General features: G+C 33.6%; 3 protein-coding genes across 3 annotated transcripts; 2 read left to right on the top strand and 1 right to left on the bottom strand.

Moving 5' to 3' along the window:
* The first annotated feature begins 6,165 nt into the window (after positions 1–6,165).
* Positions 6,166–7,986, top strand: LOC112771987 (serine/threonine-protein kinase UCNL). Its single transcript, XM_025816855.3, has one exon. It carries the CDS (start codon positions 6,586–6,588, stop codon positions 7,768–7,770), a length of 1,185 nt encoding a protein of 394 aa, XP_025672640.1. The 5' UTR covers positions 6,166–6,585; the 3' UTR covers positions 7,771–7,986.
* Positions 7,987–11,647: 3,661 nt separating this feature from the next.
* Positions 11,648–16,290, top strand: LOC112771994 (uncharacterized). The gene is made up of 12 exons (XM_025816867.3): positions 11,648–13,022; positions 13,181–13,383; positions 13,453–13,650; positions 13,744–13,815; positions 13,939–14,034; positions 14,130–14,209; positions 14,285–14,363; positions 14,450–14,660; positions 14,757–14,953; positions 15,056–15,164; positions 15,280–15,369; positions 15,487–16,290. The coding sequence occupies exons 1-12, from the start codon at positions 12,527–12,529 to the stop codon at positions 16,182–16,184; spliced, it is 2,529 nt and encodes an 842-aa protein (XP_025672652.1). The 5' UTR covers positions 11,648–12,526; the 3' UTR covers positions 16,185–16,290.
* Positions 16,291–17,796: 1,506 nt separating this feature from the next.
* On the bottom strand, positions 17,797–19,518 carry LOC112771809 (uncharacterized). The gene has a single exon (XM_025816625.3). The coding sequence runs from the start codon at positions 19,256–19,258 to the stop codon at positions 18,134–18,136; it is 1,125 nt and encodes a 374-aa protein (XP_025672410.1). The 5' UTR covers positions 19,259–19,518; the 3' UTR covers positions 17,797–18,133.
* Between the last annotated feature and the right edge of the window lie 262 nt (positions 19,519–19,780).

Raw genomic sequence — 19,780 nt, 5'->3', positions numbered from 1 at the left:
TGAAATTTCTAAAAAACTTAATAATTAAGTTGTAGTGTTGGTTAAACTCTAGGTTGTTTGTGGCAAATTGATTCTTAATCATCATTTGTGGATGTACGAGATGGATAATAGGCAATAGGAAAGAATAAAACTTGAGTTTTTTGAGGGGTTGATCAGTTTGTTGCGTATGTGTTTAACATAGAAATTAATAGGTCTCAAAGGGTATCTAGGTGTCCATGTTATAAATATCGACTGATTAAGTAGTTAGGAGTTTCGAATATAGCCCTGCACCTTTATCATAATGGGTTTAAGGATGGATATTGAGTGTAGACTATATAAACACGAAAAAATTGATGAGCAAGTAATCAATCAGTTTGCACCTATTGCCAATAATAGTGAGGGTTGGTCAAGGAGAATTAACTTGATTAGAAAAGTAAATATGGAAGACATAAATTGAGAAAGTAACCATGAGAGATACAATAAGACGGTCTTTGATGCAGTTGGAATTCAAGCTACAAAAAGTGTCGAAGAAGATCCTAATAACCCGGATGTAGCTAAATTTTATCACCTTTAGGGCTTCTTTCACCTCGGCTATCAGCCCTGCAGATCCGTAGGACGTAGATTTGTGTGAGCAGATCCATATATAACCTGACCCAAAGCCTGCAGGATCATGGTCACCAGCGGTCACTAGCTCCATTAGTTGAGGAGAGGTACAATGAGTTCCTTGCATGTATGACGGAAAAGGATGCTCAAGATGAGGAGACAGAGCTCTTGAGACAAGAGCTCAGACAGGAGTTGGAGCAGATACAATGCATATGACAGTAGATGGCTACCTACTATCAGCAAGTGTGCGTGGGGACAGTGGTGCATGAGGCAACTCCTCCTCATCTGCACTTGTGCCTGCAAACACCGACACTCACAGTACTGCCGAATTAGGACCAGCAGTGAGATCATCAGGAGGAGGAAGACGACGATGATTATGACGACTCATAAATTTTATGGTTTTCTTTTGTGTAATTTGACGTTAATATCATTTATTTTATTGACAAGATTACTTTATTATGTTTTTGACCGTTGTTATTTCAGATTATATCGTAGTTTTTTATTTTTAATTATTATAATATTATTTAGTTTTCATCAGGTTATAGTTATGATAATTATAGTTAAAAAATATTAAATAAAAATTATTTTTAAAACATAATATTACGTAGAATTTTGTATGGAATAAATCTAACGATATCATTTAGTTTTTTTTATTTACTTTATTAAATAATATGATTCCAACCATAATCAGAGCGCTAAAAAATTAAAATGGCGCCAAAATTATAGTCAGATTATTTTTTTCGATGATAATCACAAATTAAAATATCTATTTTAGAAGTAATTATTGTTATAAAATTTTAACAGTAATTAACATCATATTTCTAAAATCCACCTGTTACCAATGACATTTATACCATTAGATTTATTCTAATAATAATATTATTATTATCGGATTTTTTTAAGAATTTTATCGATAAATTTGACGGTTTATATGTCTGTATTTTTTAATAAATTTTTGTGTCATAAAAGCTTAAAAAAGTAGAAGCAATAATGTATAGATGCATTTTTTTTATTAAACTTATGACAACTTGATTAAAAAAAATACTTGTACAAATATTCATCACTAAAAATTAAAATAAGTTAATTAATTAAATGCGTAACCCTCACTTTAATTTAATTAATCACTTTCAGAAGACATAAGCTAGTAGCCATCTGATGTATATGTATCTCACGTAAAAAAGACTAATAATAATATCCATTTAATTAATAATTATGTTACACTAATATAAAAAAACATGTCATTTAATTAATTATATGTATAAGAATTATGTTATGTGTATATTAAAATTAGTTATTAAAGTTAATTATCAGTATAAAATATATATTAGAATATAAATATATATTAAAAATAAATTAAACTACATATATATTTATATATAAATATATTAGTGGCTAATTTTAGTGACTGATTTTAACGTACAAATAGTATTTTTATATATATAAAATATATGTTAAAACTTAAAAGATAAAATATACGCTGAATATAAATTAAATAATATATATAATATTTATATATAAATATATTATGGCTGAATTAGTAACCGATTTTATTGTGGGTACAATGCCAATAAGTCAATAACTAAGCAATCGAATTGGGCTTCCATTTTTTATTGATAAAAAATTATTATTAGTTCGTTCAATGCCAATTACACTGCTTTATATAGGGGAAAAAATACAGTAAGGGCATAGTACAAACTGCACATTGGTTGATTCTGAGAATCTTTAACAGTATTTATTAATTTGAGTCTAATAACTAGCTATGGCCTTAGTTACTTCACATTTTTTGGCGATAACGTAACAATAATATATGAAAATTTATTACAGCAACATCATATATACGTTTTAATTATTCTTATAACTTTTAAATGAAAATATGTGCACCGTGGAACACATGCTTGATGCTTTGATTATTCTACTTTCAATACTCCTCTCATATCTTTTATTTATCTTTCTTTCTCATTTCCATTTTTACATAATACTTTATTAATTTACGAAATCCAAAATGAATATTTTTTTGAAGATATTATTATAAATAAAAGGCAAGGGTTTGAGTGTAAATTAAAGTCCTAAGAAATAAAGAAATAAAGCATCTAAGAATTATGCACGAAAGGTTGTGATTACCCGCTCCACAATAATCATAATAATCCCCACCACATATCACATGGAACAGAATAAAGAATATATAATATTATTATATTATCTCTTAGCTTTCTACACCCTTTTGCAATTGGTAGGTAATGCTATAATAATAAAGCGTTTCATCCAAAATAATTAGAGAGTTATCTTCTTTTTCTTTTATATAGTATAATAATGTAATCAAAGAAAAGAAACTAGAAAGTTAAAAAGACTAAGAAAGATCATCTAATATACATTTGTTAGGGAAAATATAGCTTTCTATTTCATTAAATTCAATATGTTCGAAGTAGAAGATTTGCAAATAAAAAAAAAAGCTTTAATTTAACATATTTGTCAATTCATAGTGTGTTATATAAAGGAAGCATAATCATTCTGTCTTCCACTCTTGTCTACCCTCTAGAATGATAACATAGGTGTGTTTTAATTAAACCATAGGCTTTGTTCTAATTTATATGTTATCTTTGATCTTTTTTATGTCACAAGTCACAACAGTACTGTTGCCATAAAGCCCACACTTTCGACAATGAATTGAAGCCAATTACTTCTAATTCACCATCACTACTTATTAATGGATTACCACAATAATGTTAGGGCGACAAAAAATAATAGACCCAAAAAGCTTAAATTTATTATATTTAGTTGTATTTATTTATTACATGGTGTATTAAATAAAATCCAAAATAATAATTTTTTAACAGTTTTTTATTAAAATTTTATAATTATCAAACATTTTTTAATTGATTAATTGACTAATTTTGGCACGGCATATAAATAAGGGGAGTAGATCCTTTCCAGTGAAAAAAAGATCCTTTCCAGTGAAAAAAAACTGGATGGTGTGAAGTGTTTAATCAACTATTCATTACTCTCTCTCTTATTTATTTATGGTCCCACTTATAGAATCAAAAATGAGAGATCACTAGATTCTGTTAAGTGTTAAAAAAACTGAAGAAAATCCATTTCCATAAATAGGACCTAGTTGTAAAATTGCACATTCAAGGGTCTTAACCATACCTAATTAAATTAATTACAACAACTAAGGAACATTGAAGATGCATGTGAAACTCCATTAATTGCTTTGTCCTTTGTTGACAACAGAATGATAAATATATATTCTATGGCTACCCTTTGCTCATAGTCATGTTCAGCATTTACGAATGAACATATATATACAACAGTGTTGATGATTGAAGCACCCTATTTTTCTTTAAAAAATTATGATAATGATTAGCATTATATTCCAAGACAAAAACATTTCCCGAGTTAAATATTGAAGATGAAGATTAATATAGAAAAGGACATTGTACATCAACAATATTACTAATGCTGAATATACAACATAATTGTATGTACTATGTAGCAAACAAAATACGAGAAAAGCATCTATTCATACCCTAATCGAATACTAAGGCTCAAGTCAAAAATAAAGGCTTAACCTAAAAGATTGTCTCCCACTCGACACCGACTTTTCTTCTAGAAGTCAGATCTAACCACGACTTGGCATAAAAAAGTCGGGAGTAAAGAGTAGCTGACAGATAACACCAATTTAAATGAGTAACTGCCCTCTAAAATCTCTCACTCACTTCTAGGAGCCATATCTCAACTTTCCTAAAATAAAGAGATAGTTATCCTCCTTAAAAGGTGGAGCTACTCTAACGGTGGTTATTGGATCACCATTATAAATACACTGACACCCTTAGGTATCTCTAAGTGCCAATACTCTCTAAAACTTGCTTAGACCTTTGCTGACTTAGGCATCGGAGTGTCTTTGCAGGTATCACCCCCATTCTCTCTCGCACACAAGTCGGAAAGAGGCTTCCAAGCGTGAACTTGCTCGAAGGCTTCCTCCATTAGACGATTGGGCCAACCTATCGAGTCCAACCCATTAATCTCTGATTACCAGGCTTCCTCCATTAGACAATTAGGCCAACCTATCGAGTCTAACCCATTAATCTCCGGTTACCCAACGTAACAGCATCTAATATATAGGTAAATCTAAATTTCATAAATAATGAGTTTAATAATATATTATTCTACGTGAGTGCAACACACATGGCAGATCATATAATTGATGAAAGAACACATTATTTTCTGATTTGATTATACGAATTAAAAATAGTGATGAAGATATAGGTGAATTATGCCCTATTTAAATAACATAACGAGATCCATAGCAGCGAAGAACATAATTATATAAACATTTTTCACTTTTTATCTTCATTATTCTTTCAAAGCATGCATATTTTGTTTTAGCATCTCTTGTATCTCCGCTGTCTTATAAAAAAGACAATAATTAAATACTACCTAAAATAAGATATTGCCATATCAAACATGGTGACAATGCAAGGTTTCAACATGAAGCAAGAACATATAATTATATACGGTGCACATTCACGTTCTCCTTAGAATAGGGGGTGCCCCATGTGATAACCATATGATCAAATTCATTTTTGTCATTTTGTTTGGCACTACATATACTACAAATAAAGAATAGTGTAGTATCATATTAGTCTTTGATTATCTATGTCTATCTCACACGTGTGACCCTCTCATTTCTATCCTTTCTCATCTCTTCTGCAATATAATCAAGCTGCCTCCTTCCTTTCATGCAACCATGGGTCTTATTGAACTTCATATGATTATATTTGTAGCTAAGGACACACTAGTACTAGTTTTATGTATGAAAAATGTTAGTTTTTATTATTTTTCTTTTATATTTAAATTAGTCAATTTTTCACCTTTTATACTAAAAGTATTGATTTCTTAATTATTTTAGAATTTAATTTTAATGTACTATTAGTATAAATTAAAATATTTTATACAATTATCTAATTATTATTTATACAATTAATATAAAAGAGTTATATATTTTGCCAGGCAGTATTATGTAATTAGATGTGTATTAAAATTAATTTTTTTCTTATGTATTATAATCGATCAGGTTTTAATGATAATTGATCAACTAAGATATGGATATATTGCTTTTAAAAATAAAAAATTATTAAATACCGTTTAGAAAATACCAAAAATATACTAAAATGATAGAAATACATAATAAAATAAAATAATTAAATACCGTTTAAAAATGATGGAAAACATTGTCTTTCTATAAAATTATTAGTTAAAAACTATTAGATAATTTAATATATCTAACTAAATGATTATGATACGAATATACAAAAATTAATTATCAAAATCAATTATTAATATAAAATATATATTAAAATATAAATACATGTTAAAAATAAATTAAACTATACATATATTTATATATAAATATATTAGTAACTATTAATGTACAAATAACATTTTTATTAATTAATTTATTATTTAATAATTTTTAACTATCAAATTCGCATAAAAACAAGTATATATACATGATGAGTATGCATCTTAAAAATTACCAAATGTATAGAACCTCTATAATTTCTTCATTCATATTTTTTTTTTTTTGTTTCCCACGGTATCCCCCAACCCGGCAGGTCAAGGACTAATCCGTCGCGGTACTGAGCTCCATTTAAGGGTTTGCCGCTGGCCAATGGGTTGCTGCATTCTTCATTCATATTTGAATTAAGTCAATTGTATGGTATCTGTTACTTAGTGTTTAATTTATTTTTTATAATAAATTTTAAATATTTAAAAATTATTTATTTTTAATTCTTTTTAATAAATTAAAGATATTTTTTAAGCACTATAGCAATCCCTCTTGAATTATTATCACCAATCAATCTTTTAACTTTTTTTTTTCTACATTACACCTAACATTTTTCCATGGATATAAAAACCAAATCTGAACAATGAAATGATATGCACCTCTTCCCACTCCCACTCAGGTCACTCTCTCGTCAAACACAAACAACATAACATAACATGACGTGTCCAGCCTCGCCGGAATTCGATCTCGACAACCTCAAAGCACTCAAAATTCTAGGCAGAGGCGCCATGGGCACCGTCTTCCTCGTCCAACACACAACCACCGCCACCTATCTTGCTCTCAAGGTGGTCGACAAGTCCTCCGTTGACGCAAAGCCAGACTCCGACCGCCGTGCCCGCTGGGAAACCCAAGTGCTGTCCCGCCTCTCCCACCCCTTCCTCCCTTCGCTCCTCGGCACCTTCGAAACAGACCACTTGCTTGGCTGGGGCGTCCCTTACTGCCCCGGCGGCGACCTCAACGTCCTCCGCCACCGCCAAGTGGACCGCGTCTTCTCCCCCGCCGTCATCCGCTTCTACGTGGCCGAGATCCTCTGCGCTCTCGACCACCTCCACTCCATCGGCATCGCCTACCGCGACCTCAAACCTGAAAACGTCCTCATCCAACAAACCGGCCACGTCACCCTAACTGATTTCGACCTCTCACGCAACCTCACTCTTCCCAAACCGAAAACGGTTACAATAACAAATCTCATAACTGATCCCAAGGCCTCTAACAGAAAACATGACACGTGTCACCACCAGAGCCAAAAAGGACTGAAGAAGCCTAAGTCCGCGCGAGTCAGTCCTGTTAGTCGCCGCAGGCCGAGTTTTTCCGCCGGAGAAAGGTCGAACTCCTTCGTCGGTACGGAGGAGTACGTGGCTCCGGAGGTGGTTCACGGGGATGGTCACGAGTTCGCCGTTGATTGGTGGGCCCTAGGGGTGCTGACGTACGAGATGCTGTACGGAAGGACGCCGTTTAAGGGGAAGAACAGAAAGGAGACGTTTCGGAACGTGTTGATGAAGAAGCCTGAGTTCATCGGGAAGCAGACGGTGTTGACGGATTTGATCTCGCGGTTGCTGGAGAAGGAACCTTCTAGAAGGTTGGGTTCCGTACGTGGAGCCGATGAGATCAAAGACCATGAGTTTTTCAGAGGTCTCAAGTGGGACCTCCTGACGGCGGAGGTGGTCATGAGGCCGCCGTTTATTCCATCCAGAGATGATGAAGCCCACTTCACGGAGAAACTGACTGGTGGCGGTGCCGCTGGCGGAGTGGACGTAAGGGATTACTTCCAGAGGTTGAAGGCTCCGCAGTCGCCTTCTTGCGAGCTTCACCGGAAGAATGTTTCGTGGGGAGAATTCTGATTTCTGAGTGGTGGTGGCGCGTCATAGATAGGGGTAGTTAATAGTTATTCTTTTTTAAATCTGTAAATCTCAAATCTCTGTATATAGAAAATAACGTAACGGGGGAAACGTGAAAAACGGCGTTACAATGCAAAATTATGACCCATAGAAAAAATATAGATAGATAATGAAAATATTAAACAATGTGAACAATTGATATATCAGATGTTCAATTTATTAAGTGTGTGGATGGTTATCCTAATATTAAAATTTAGGTAAATAATTTGGGAGGTAGATAATCTGTTTTTATTTTATTAGACCAATTTTAGAATTTATTGTTCACATTGTTCACAAAAACAATTGTCTACTTAACAAAGTATATAGTAATTAAGTAGTATACAGTATATAATGCAATTAGAGTTATATAATATTAATTAATTCAATTTTCTTCGTCATGTACATAGAGACAATTTGGAAATGTTGTCTCTTTTATGGTATAAGATTAATATCAACGAATCAAATCTTATTATCATGCATGATATGGTTAATTAACAAGTGCAAATTAAACAATTTGAACTTCAAGTACGTTCTATACAGATTAACCCCAATTTAAGAAACTGATATGATGACAAAATAGGTTTGATCTTCATTTATAAAGTCGGGTTGTTATTAATATATATGGAATAGAATTTTAAGACAACTGGAAAAAGCATACACTATATATTAAAGGACTAAAGGCATCTCTCTTTTCTTCTTCTTTTCAAAGTAGGCATCTCTCTTTTCAGAAGAAAGTATTATTATCAGGATCCACTTATTTTAATTCTAAAAGCATGTGCTCAAGCATGTTCTCTCTAGAAGCTTATGATGTGCAATAATCCCTCTTCTTAAGGTGCTTCTATCTTTATGTTAAGTTGGTTGATTAACATACTTATCAAAATAATAATGAACATATTATATGGCAGCTGGTGTAACATTAAAAATTGAGAGATAGATTTGTAGTATCATTTCAATTCAAGCAGAGAGCCAATTATGGAGAAATCAAGGTTGAGTTCGTGGATTATTATTGTCCTCTCTTATTTATACACGGTTTTTATATATTTTGAGGGGAAAAAACAAAAAAATAATCGGAGGAAACGTGCAGTTATGATAAGAGGACAAATTACTACAAAATTGCGAAAATAAAAAAAAAGTGGTACGGTGGTATAGAAAATAAAAAATCTCAATCATTCATTATTTTTTTTTGTCAAAGTGTGGAATTTTCTTTATTTGAATGTATGAAAAAATATGTGGAGTCTTAGTTGTGGTGCTAACTGCTAAGGTAGTGACAAATGCTATATATAGTGTCACCTTCACTCCCTTGTCTATTATGCGGAGATTAAGGTCTTCAGTGGAAAATTGAAAGCAATTATATTACATCACAAATTTCGTCATATTATAAAATATATATTAAAAATATATAAATATATGATAATTATCTTTTAATATACAGGTAATAATATTTTTGAATTGCAAGAGACAACAACGTGAACGAGTATTCTTTGTGTCGGCCAATTTGATTTTAGCGTTTGATGATATGAGGTGTAATTAATTAGTACATGAAGAAAAATAGACCACTTGTATAAGGATTAATAAGGACCTTCTCTAAAGTAATTAATTGTTTCACGTAGCTGTTTGTCTTCTTCCAATTGATGCCTCAATCAAGCTATAAAGATTTATTGTACGTATTCGGTTGCACAATGGATTTTCACTTTCACTTAATAGCAATAAGCACATGCATGCTCCTTCATGTGTTTTATTTTGGATTGAATAGCAACAATAATAACAAGACATGCCTCCTGGTGTGGCCCTTAGTGCCTTTATGACATTTCCCTACTTAACCAATGTCGCTTTTAAACTCATGTGCAGTTATTTTCATATAAATTTGACGGTCGATAACAGTTAGAAGTTAAATTAGTTAAATTTATTAAATTATTTAATAATTTTTTATTACTAATTTTATAAAAAAATAACTGCAAATAAATTTTCAGCTTATTAAATTGTTTTCATTCTCATATCTTCTTTTCTACTGTCTCCGATCTCTATTGTCACACCTAAATAGTTTTATTGTGTCTTTATTTGGAATACTATTAAGGTTGCACATAATAGTGTAATACATACATACACGTCTTTCGTTTAATTTAAAATTTTCCACTAACAAATTCTTATCCTTCAATAGTGACAGTTATTGTCTTATTCCAAGTTTGGGCTTTAATCTAATTCCTTTAATTTTGAGTGTGTAAAGTGTAAGTTGCCGAAAGATATAGGTGTAATTATGACAAGGAAGAATTTAGTCCAAGCTTTATATAAGAAACACTACCTTTAAGCATTGGATTATACATAAGTAATTTCTCATATAAGTTTATGCCTTTTAGGCTTTTACCGTCAAAGCGAGGAAACGCAAATCAAACTATGATTGGTCCAAATAAAAGTGATATTATTATTGGACCTCGATGCATTATATTCATCGCACGGCCACATCCTATCATGAGTTTTGTGCTGCTTTTTTTGACCATACGTTTGAGAATAGAGACATTCCATTACAGAATCGGTACTTGCATTAATAATTCGAGTGGCATCTTTCTCAACAATCAAGAACGCACCCTACCCTAAGTACACATTTTGGATAATAATCCACACTAAAACTTAATTATTTGTATAAAATATATATTAAAATAAATTAATTAATATATATTTATATATAAATAAATAATAACTAATTTGATGAGTAATTTTTAATACGTATGTAATATTTTTTAATTCACGATAATCTATTAGCTACATGCCGGAAAGACCGTAAACTATATCAGTGATCTCTTATTGGGCTTATAAATTTGGATTTACGCAAAAAGAAATCTTAGTTTGGGCCATGATCCATCTTCATTTCTGTCTCCTATGTTCTATGGGCTTTGGGACTTGGGCCATGTGTTTGGAAGCTCTTAGAGACAAAATGGTTTAGAGACCAGTTAAATTATACCAATTTTGGCTAATAATAAACTCCATTTTTTTTTTACCAAAGATATGAGACTCGAACCCGTAACCTCTTAATTGAGTATGAGGAGACTATGTCATTTGAGCTATTACTCATTGGCTTTAAAAATTTGGAAAGATAGGAGACTTGAATCCGCAACCTCTTAATTGAATATGTGGAGTCTATGTCATTTGAGCTATTACTCATTGGCGGCTAATAATAAACTCTTAAACGAAGCTAAGACCTGCGATGGATATATCTTCGAAGGATTTGGATCCTCTAAATTTTGAATTTCACTTTAGAGAGGATCCAAATCCATCCTCCAAAACTAAAATAAATTACCGCTAAAAGACTAAACAGATAAAAATCTTTGACAAAAGAAAAAATATGATAAAAATAATAAAATATATATCTTTTTATAAATAACAAATAATTTATATACTTGATCTTGGGGGTATTATAGGAATCTAGACTAACAAGTAACATCACATGTGGAGCTTTGACCTTCCAACGTAGTTATAACATAAACATCTACATTGAATATTTACATACAAACACTAAAGCTTACATATATAATTACATACAAACACTAAAGCTTACATATATAAACATTACATGAATGACAGGATATGAGTTGGGGTAGTATTTTTTTTCCCTTATAATCTACTCTATGATCATGAAATCGAAAGCTTCCCCGGACAAAAAGAACTTACCTTGTGAGGCAACCATTTTGCACTTTATCCTAATTCCTATAACTCTCCGAATCTGTAGAAACAAGACAAGCAAGGGTATCCATCGAAACACGGATAGCTACAACAAGCAAGAAACAACATATGCTTTCTCATTCAGCATAACTAATAATAAACACTAACCAATTTAGTTTTAGATGATGCTTCAATCCAAACATAGCTTTCTAAAGCAGATTCCTAGCATCTACTCACTCACATGCATGCCAATGCCATCATCACCTTCTCAAAACACCATATACATCCTCCATGTCCTCTCTCAACTCTATACTATAATACATTTATCTTTCCAAAAAACAAAAAAAACAACAAGTGTTGACTTTTTTGAGTGTTTTATTAAATTGATTTCTTATGTCTTCTTTCGGGTGGTGTAAGCAAGCTGTTGTTATTCGCTTTAGAAAAGTCTAGGGGACAACAACTTTTGTATTTTCTGGCCAGCACTTAACCATTAAAACAAAAGTGAGTAATTTCCTACTATTAGATGTAATCTCACACCATTAAAAACACTATTGATGACCAATTGATAATTATAAAACACCAAAATTACTGGCCCTAACATTCCTCGTTGGCTTTTTCCCAAGATTCTTCCGCATGCTGCTGTAAGTTGCACACTTGCACTTGAGTAAGAAATATTCACACTTTAATTTAAGGTCCTTTTTTTTTACCCAACCAGCTCTGGCAATTACATATATATCCCAAACTGTAACCTTGCTTTTTAAGCTTTTAGACTTAGAATTTAGAAAGACTTTCTATGTTGGTTGTTTAGTTTTTAAATGTGACTACTTCCAATGGCTGCAAACTCAAAGCTACAATTTTTTTTAACTGTATATATCAGTAGTACATAGCCACTCACATGTCTCTCTTAAGCTCTGTACTCTCTGCTCTTATTTCTCTCTAGTTTCACTTGGGAAAACCAAAAGCAACATTTTTTTTTCTCTGTTTTTCTACTAGTTGAACTTCAACTCATGCATGATAATGGTTTTGGGGAGCTTAAAATTGTTTAGTTGAATTATTGAGGAGGAAGATGGGTTTTGTGTTAGTGTTAGTTAGCATGGTTTTGGTGTTGGGTTGTGGTGATGGTGAGGGTAAAGAGTGCACAAACCAGCCTACACAATCACACACATTTCGTTACCATTTGTTAACATCTAAAAACCAAACACGGAAACAAGAGGTAATGTCACATTCGCGCTATCATTTGACTCCAATAAGGAACATGTCCTTGAATGAGGAACAAGAAGAAGAAGAAGAAGGGCAAGATGATGATTGGACAATGCTGTATGGGAGAATGAAGATGAAGAAGGAACCAGAGGGTTTACTGAAAGAAGTTTCGTTGCATGATGTGAGGTTGCATGGAGGTTCAATCCATGGTCAAGCACAGAACACAAACTTGAAGTATCTGTTAATGTTGGATGTTGACAGGTTGATTTGGAGCTTCAGGAAGACTTGTGGTCTCCCTACTCCTGGAACACCATATGGAGGCTGGGAAGATCCAACCATAGAAGTCCGGGGTCATTTTGTTGGTTAGTCTTTCCTATTTCGAACAACAAAAATGCTACGTGAACACCAAAATCAGCCACCGTGTATTTGTGGATGCGGGTTACTGATTTGGTGGGTGATTTTTTGTGTACAAGTATTTCATTTCATTTAATTGATGGTGTGTGGAAGCATTTTTGTTCAGGGCATTATTTGAGTGCATCAGCTCTAATGTGGGCTAGCACACACAATGAAGAATTGAAGAAGAAAATGTCAGCACTTGTTGCAAATCTCTCTATCTGTCAGCAGAAGATTGGGACAGGATACCTTTCTGCATTTCCATCTGAGTTCTTTGATCGTTTTGAAGCAATTCAATATGTTTGGGCTCCCTATTATACCATTCACAAGGTACTATAACTACTACAACAACCATGTGTGACTTTGACATGATGAAAATTGGAGTAATAACTTATGCAGATCATGGCTGGCCTTTTGGATCAACATTCCATAGCTGAGAACCCTCAAGCTCTGAAAATGGTGACATGGATGGTTGATTATTTTTACAAGAGAGTGAGGAATGTGATAAGAAAGTACAGCATAGATTGGCATTATCAAACCCTGAATGAGGAAACTGGAGGAATGAATGATGTCCTTTACAGACTATATTCCATCACAGTATAGCTTAAATTAATACTCAATCTGCTTTCTTTAACAATCTGTTAGTAATGGTGTATATACTTAGAATTGTGAATACTTCAATGTATGCAGGGAGATCCAAAGCATCTATTACTTGCTCATCTTTTTGACAAGCCATGCTTTTTGGGGTTGCTTGCTGTAAAGGTAAGGGGTTAAAATGTTAAATTGATTCTTTTACTATATTATATGAAGTATGAACCAATTATCAACAATACTAGATATTTAAGGGACTAATGGTTCTAGAATTATGTTTTTTCATATATGTAGGCTAATGATATAGCTCAATTTCATGCTAATACACATATCCCAGTTGTTGTTGGATCTCAAATGCGATATGAAGTCACCGGTGATCCGCTTTATAAGGTGAATTGCTTTCTGTCTGTCTGTATGTTCATTACATTGTTGATTTAAATTCCAAAGGCTTGATATTTATATATTTGTGTTTTATTTGGTGTTAGGAAATTGGAACATTCTTTATGGATATTGTTAACTCTTCACACAGCTATGCAACTGGAGGAACATCAGTGAATGAGTTATGGTATCATTGCTTTCAAAATAACTCCATATATGCTACAAAGTTTTTTGTTTCTACTTTGATACTTTTTCTGCATAGGTCTGATCCAAATAGAATGATAGAGACCCTAAAAGAAACAAACAATGAAGAATCATGCACAACTTATAACATGTTGAAGGTACACTATTCAATCATGCATCAGTTTCTTGAAAATGTGAACCTCAAAATGTAACACTTGATATTAGTAATGTTGGTGAATGTCAGGTTTCGCGCAACCTGTTTAGATGGACTAAGGAGATATCATATGCTGATTATTATGAACGTGCATTGACAAATGGAGTATTAAGCATTCAAAGAGGAACAGAACCTGGAGTTATGTTATACTATCTTCCACAAGGTCCTGGGGCCTCCAAGGCTATATCAAAATTCGGTTGGGGAACTCAGTTTAACTCTTTCTGGTGCTGCTATGGAACCGGTGCGCGCATATATACATATATACATGCTTTGTTTGTTCTATCATATCTTACAAATAGTTGAGTATAACAAACTAGGCTATGTCATGTTTCAATAGGAATTGAATCATTCTCAAAGCTTGGAGATTCCATCTACTTTGAAGAGGAAGGGAAAAATCCTAGTCTCTACATCATTCAATACATATCAAGCTCATTAAACTGGAAATCTGCTCAAATCATGCTTAACCAGACAGTTGTTCCTCCATCTTCAATGGATTCTTTTCTCAGAATCTCACTCACTTTTTCTCCTACTAAGGTTGTCTTATTTTTATGCTGCAGATACATACAATCAAGCCATTAAGATTCTCCAAATTTCTCTTCTTATTTCATTATTCTTCTTCTAATGCCTATGTTGCAGAAAACTAGTAGTACTTCATCTACTCTTAACCTTCGGTTACCAACTTGGACACATATCCATGGTGCTAAACTCACATTAAATTCTGATACTTTACCTTTGCCTTCTCCAGGTGTGGATAATCTACCTTGTGCTTATGTCTTATGCATAGTAAAAAAAATGAATAAATATATAACAAATAACAATAAAATTTAATTTTAATGCACTGCCTGTAACCGATTGTGCAGGAAACTTTGTGTCAATCACGCGGAAATGGAGTGGTAGTGACAAGTTGACCCTTCAATTTCCCATTCCCCTAAGAACAGAGGCCATCAAAGGTACCTTCACAAAGTTATTATTCGTTTCCATCTCTAAAATTTATCAAATTATTCTTATGTCACAGTGTGAATGTTACTGATGGTGATACCTTGTGTATTGTATTGAATTAAATTCAGATGACAGGCCTGAATATGCCTCCATTAGAGCAATTCTCTATGGTCCCTACCTTCTTGCTGGACATAGCACTGCTGATTGGGACATTAAAACTGCTTCCAATGCTTCTATTACAGATTGGATTACTCCAATTCCAGCCATTTACAATACTCAGTTATTTTCATTCTACCAACACTTTTCAGGATCATCTTTTATCTTAACAAGTTTAAAAAATTCACTGACAATGAAAAAATCACCAAAGCCTGGGACTAGTTTGGCTCTTCATGCAACCTTTAGAATCATTAATATCCAAGCAAAACATTCCTCAAGGATTTCAACTACACTGAGAGATTTTATTGGCAAATCAGTGATGTTAGAACCGTTTGATCTTCCTGGAACACAAGTAGGTTCTGTTTTTGTTCTGGTATCAGGATTGGATGGAAGAAATGAAAGCATATCCTTAGAATCCAAAAGCCATAAAGGGTGCTTTGTGCATAGTGGCATGAGTTCTGGTAAAGAAGTAAAAATAAGATGCAAGTCTAATTCTGATGCTGATGCTTCTAGTTTCAACAAAGATGCAAGCTTTATTGCTAGAAGAGGACTCAGAAAATATGATCCTATAAGCTTTGTGGCTAAGGGAGCAAATAGGAATTTTCTACTGGAGCCATTATTGGCCTTCAGAGATGAGCATTATACTGTTTATTTCAACATTCAAGAGTGAAATAAAAGGGTGTAACTTTGTTCAAGTATCAAACAAAATAATAGTTGGTGCTTTGTCTTCAATTGAAGAGCTAATAAATGCAGAGTGAATCTGTGAATAGTATGTATCTGATCTGCTGCAGTTAGTAACACATGAATTCCTGACATAGGTAGAGAAAATAATTGAATATACTTTGATGATTGAATCATTAATCATTGCAACTTTGTTACACAATGAATCTACATCAATCATTTCATGGTAGCCCATATTGGCTTATCTACCACCCCTTTGGTTCACCTTTATCTGTGGTCTATCATCCATGGATTAATGTATAATAATAATGACATGAAAAAATGAAAAGCAAAAAGTGATTTAGCTTAAACATAACTGCATGCATTCATCACATGTAGGCACCGCCAACAAATATGTCACTCAATTCCTGTTATAGCTATGAAGAAAGAGCATGAATTGGATGAGTACATGTGAAAATGGAATTAATTTGAAGTAGTGATGAGAGTGATTAACCAAATCATATTTGGCACTTTGGTTTGGTCCATGTCACAAGCAAGTGGAAAAAGAATGAAACATTAGCCACTGAGAATTAATTAACAACACATGTTTCATTTCATTTCAGACAAACGTTACAAATTGATGACCTTTAATGCATCATCAACTATGTTTTTTTGGTGATTCTCTCACCCACGTGTGTTGTCTATCATCCCATTGCTCTTATCCACTCATTTGTTTACTTTTTCTAATATCTCAGATATTTATTATCGTCCTAGAAAGTTTTTCAGATTATTTAAATTTTTAAAAAGGTTTATTTATCTTGTATTTTAAGAATGTGGGTTAATATTATAAATTGAAAAAAAAATATTAAAAATATAAAAAATTTAAATTTTTAATACATTTATTTTGTATTTATTTTAAAAAAATTTAAAACTTTTCACTAATAATAATAATCTTATCATAGACACATATTAATTAAAGGAAAAGTCTAAGGACAGCAACTTTTGTGTTTTTTTGCCAGCACTTAACCATCAAAACAAAAGTGGATGATCTTCCACCATTAAATGTAATCTCACACCAATAAAAATACTATTGATGGCCAATTGATGGTTACAAAACACTAAAATTACTGGCCCCTAGCATTCCTCTTAATTAAATTCTTTTTGACTCAATTATTTTGTTATGTATAACTTTTTACTATTTAATATTTGATCTTTTTCATATATTTTTTCTTGATTCTATCTAAAGAGTATATAATAAAAAATTACATCTAAAATATAATTGAAAAAAAATTGAAAGAATCCGAAGAAAACAATCTCGCCAAGTCTCAGCTTCAATTTTAATGTTAATTGTAACTTTAACCCCTGCAATAAAAAATAGAAGAACAAAAAACAAAGTAAGTGATGAAACTGAAAGCAACGTATGATTTGATTCCGAGATAGGAGTAAGGTAGCTAGGAACAAAAAATATCCATTTTCTTTCACACATCAAGGTACGACCTCAAATAGCCAGTTATGGTGAGTATGCAAAAGTCATTAACACATAATGCATTAAGATCGTACACCAAGATGGTCCTCTAAAAAGTAGAAAACGATAAATGCACAATAAAAGGCAAAGGAGAAAGTGACTTGCAACTTTGGAACCACATTTTATTCAGGTAATCATCACTTTCAAAGCTTAAATTCGTTTTGGTCTGCATTCACATTCATGCAAAAATAAAGAACCAACGTGCATGGGTCATATCCAATTAAGCTTAGTACTTTATTCAGCGTACACAATTAATAACTAATAATAAACACATGTAATGTCTTCTTAAATTCCTATTACAAAATTACAAAAGCAACCATCATTAATTAAAATATTACAGTACCTTTTATGAGAGGGTGAGAGTTGTTTTAATTTAATTATATGGTAGAGCTAATAATACAAGTTACAACACAACATTAACATTAACATTAACATTAACAAGGCTTGTTGAGGGGCTTTCCGCAGAGGCAATCGTTGAACACAAACGACGACGCTTCGAGGTGATCGAACGGTGAGCCCGTCGGAATTGGGCCGCAGAGATGGTTGTGACTTAAATCCAAGTGGCCCACATAGGAAGCTGAAGTTATGGATTTCGGAATGGGCCCACTAAGCTTATTGTAAGACAAATCAAGAACGGTGAAGTAAGACCTAACACCGAAGGCGTCTGGGATTTTACCATCTAAGCTGTTACGACTTATGTTTAAGTCACTTATTCCAGAACTAAACAGGCTCACGGGTATGGCCCCCGAAAGCCTGTTCATATCCAAGTTTAATGTGGAGAGAACCGCCATTTTACCCAGCGATGAGGGTATGGGCCCGGAAATTAGGTTTCGTGATAGATCTAGATCCGCTAAGCGGTAAATTCGAGTGAGTGATTCAGGAATGGGCCCGCTGATCTGGTTTCCACTTAGTAAGGCCCGGCTAAGCATTTGAAGGTTTCCGAAGGCCCGTGGGATAGGCCCGGAGATCTTGTTGTTACGGAGGTCGAGATGCATGAGGCTTGTGACGTTCGTTAGCGACGGAGGGATCCAGCCGGAGATTGCGTTGTCGGCGACGTTGAGGACGGTGAGGCGGTGGAGTCTGCCAATGTCGGAGGGGATTGTGCCGGAGATTTGGTTTCCGATTAGGTCGACGATGCGGAGGAACGGTAAAGAGGTGATGCAGCGAGGAATCTCGCCGGAGATTCCCTTCCAGTCGGCGATGGTGATGCTGGAGAGACGCTTGAGCTTGCAGATCTTCGGAGAGATGTATCCGGTCATGTAGCCAGTTCGGTGTGCTCTCTCGAATATCGGCTCCTCCGACTCGCCGCGGAGGTTGATGTCGGCGACGCGGCGGGTCTCCTGGTCGCAGCTGACGCCGTACCACTTGTTACAGCAGTCGGCGCCGGTCCACGAGTTAAAGATTCCAAGGTGAGGCTCGTGGAGAGCGGCCTTGAAAGCCAGCAGCGCCGCCCTGTCCGACGGCGGACACGAACTGACGGTGGAGCACATGACGAGCAGTACTACAGCTAATGCTGCAGCTGCTGGCGTAGTCTGTCGTGTACAAGAAACGCCGCCCATTGCGGTGGAAATTTTATTAGTTTTGGCGGAAGAAAACGCTGTTTAAGAAGTTATCAAGTGAAATGAAAAAAATGTGCATGGCAGTATGGGGCATCTCTGACAACGTAATTTATACTGTTGCCTTTTGTTTTATTACGATTTTGCCCCCCTACCTCAGCTTCTATCCAGGGAAGTCTTTGCCTGTTTAGTCAACTATTATCATTAGTTTCAACCACATTATTTAACTTTAAATATTCATTATATGCATGTTTATCTATATATAAAAATTATTAAATAATTTAATATATTTAACTAAATTATTTAATTTAATATCTTTGGTATTTTTTATATAAAGATATAACTAGTTGAATTCCACATCTACATTATTAAAATATATTAACTACAATAAGCATTACTTGTATACAAATAACTTCTTTTGAATTATTATTGTTTATCGCTATTATATGATAAAATGCATAGTTAGTGAGAACATAGGAACATGGGACATGGGAGTGAGGATTGGTTTGGGGTAGCTGTGTGTCT

Source organism: Arachis hypogaea, chromosome 18, assembly GCF_003086295.3.
Source record: "Arachis hypogaea cultivar Tifrunner chromosome 18, arahy.Tifrunner.gnm2.J5K5, whole genome shotgun sequence".
Lineage (NCBI taxonomy): Eukaryota > Viridiplantae > Streptophyta > Magnoliopsida > Fabales > Fabaceae > Arachis > Arachis hypogaea.
The sequence above is the reverse complement of the archived record's forward strand: the minus strand, read 5'-3'. Positions and strand labels throughout refer to the sequence as shown.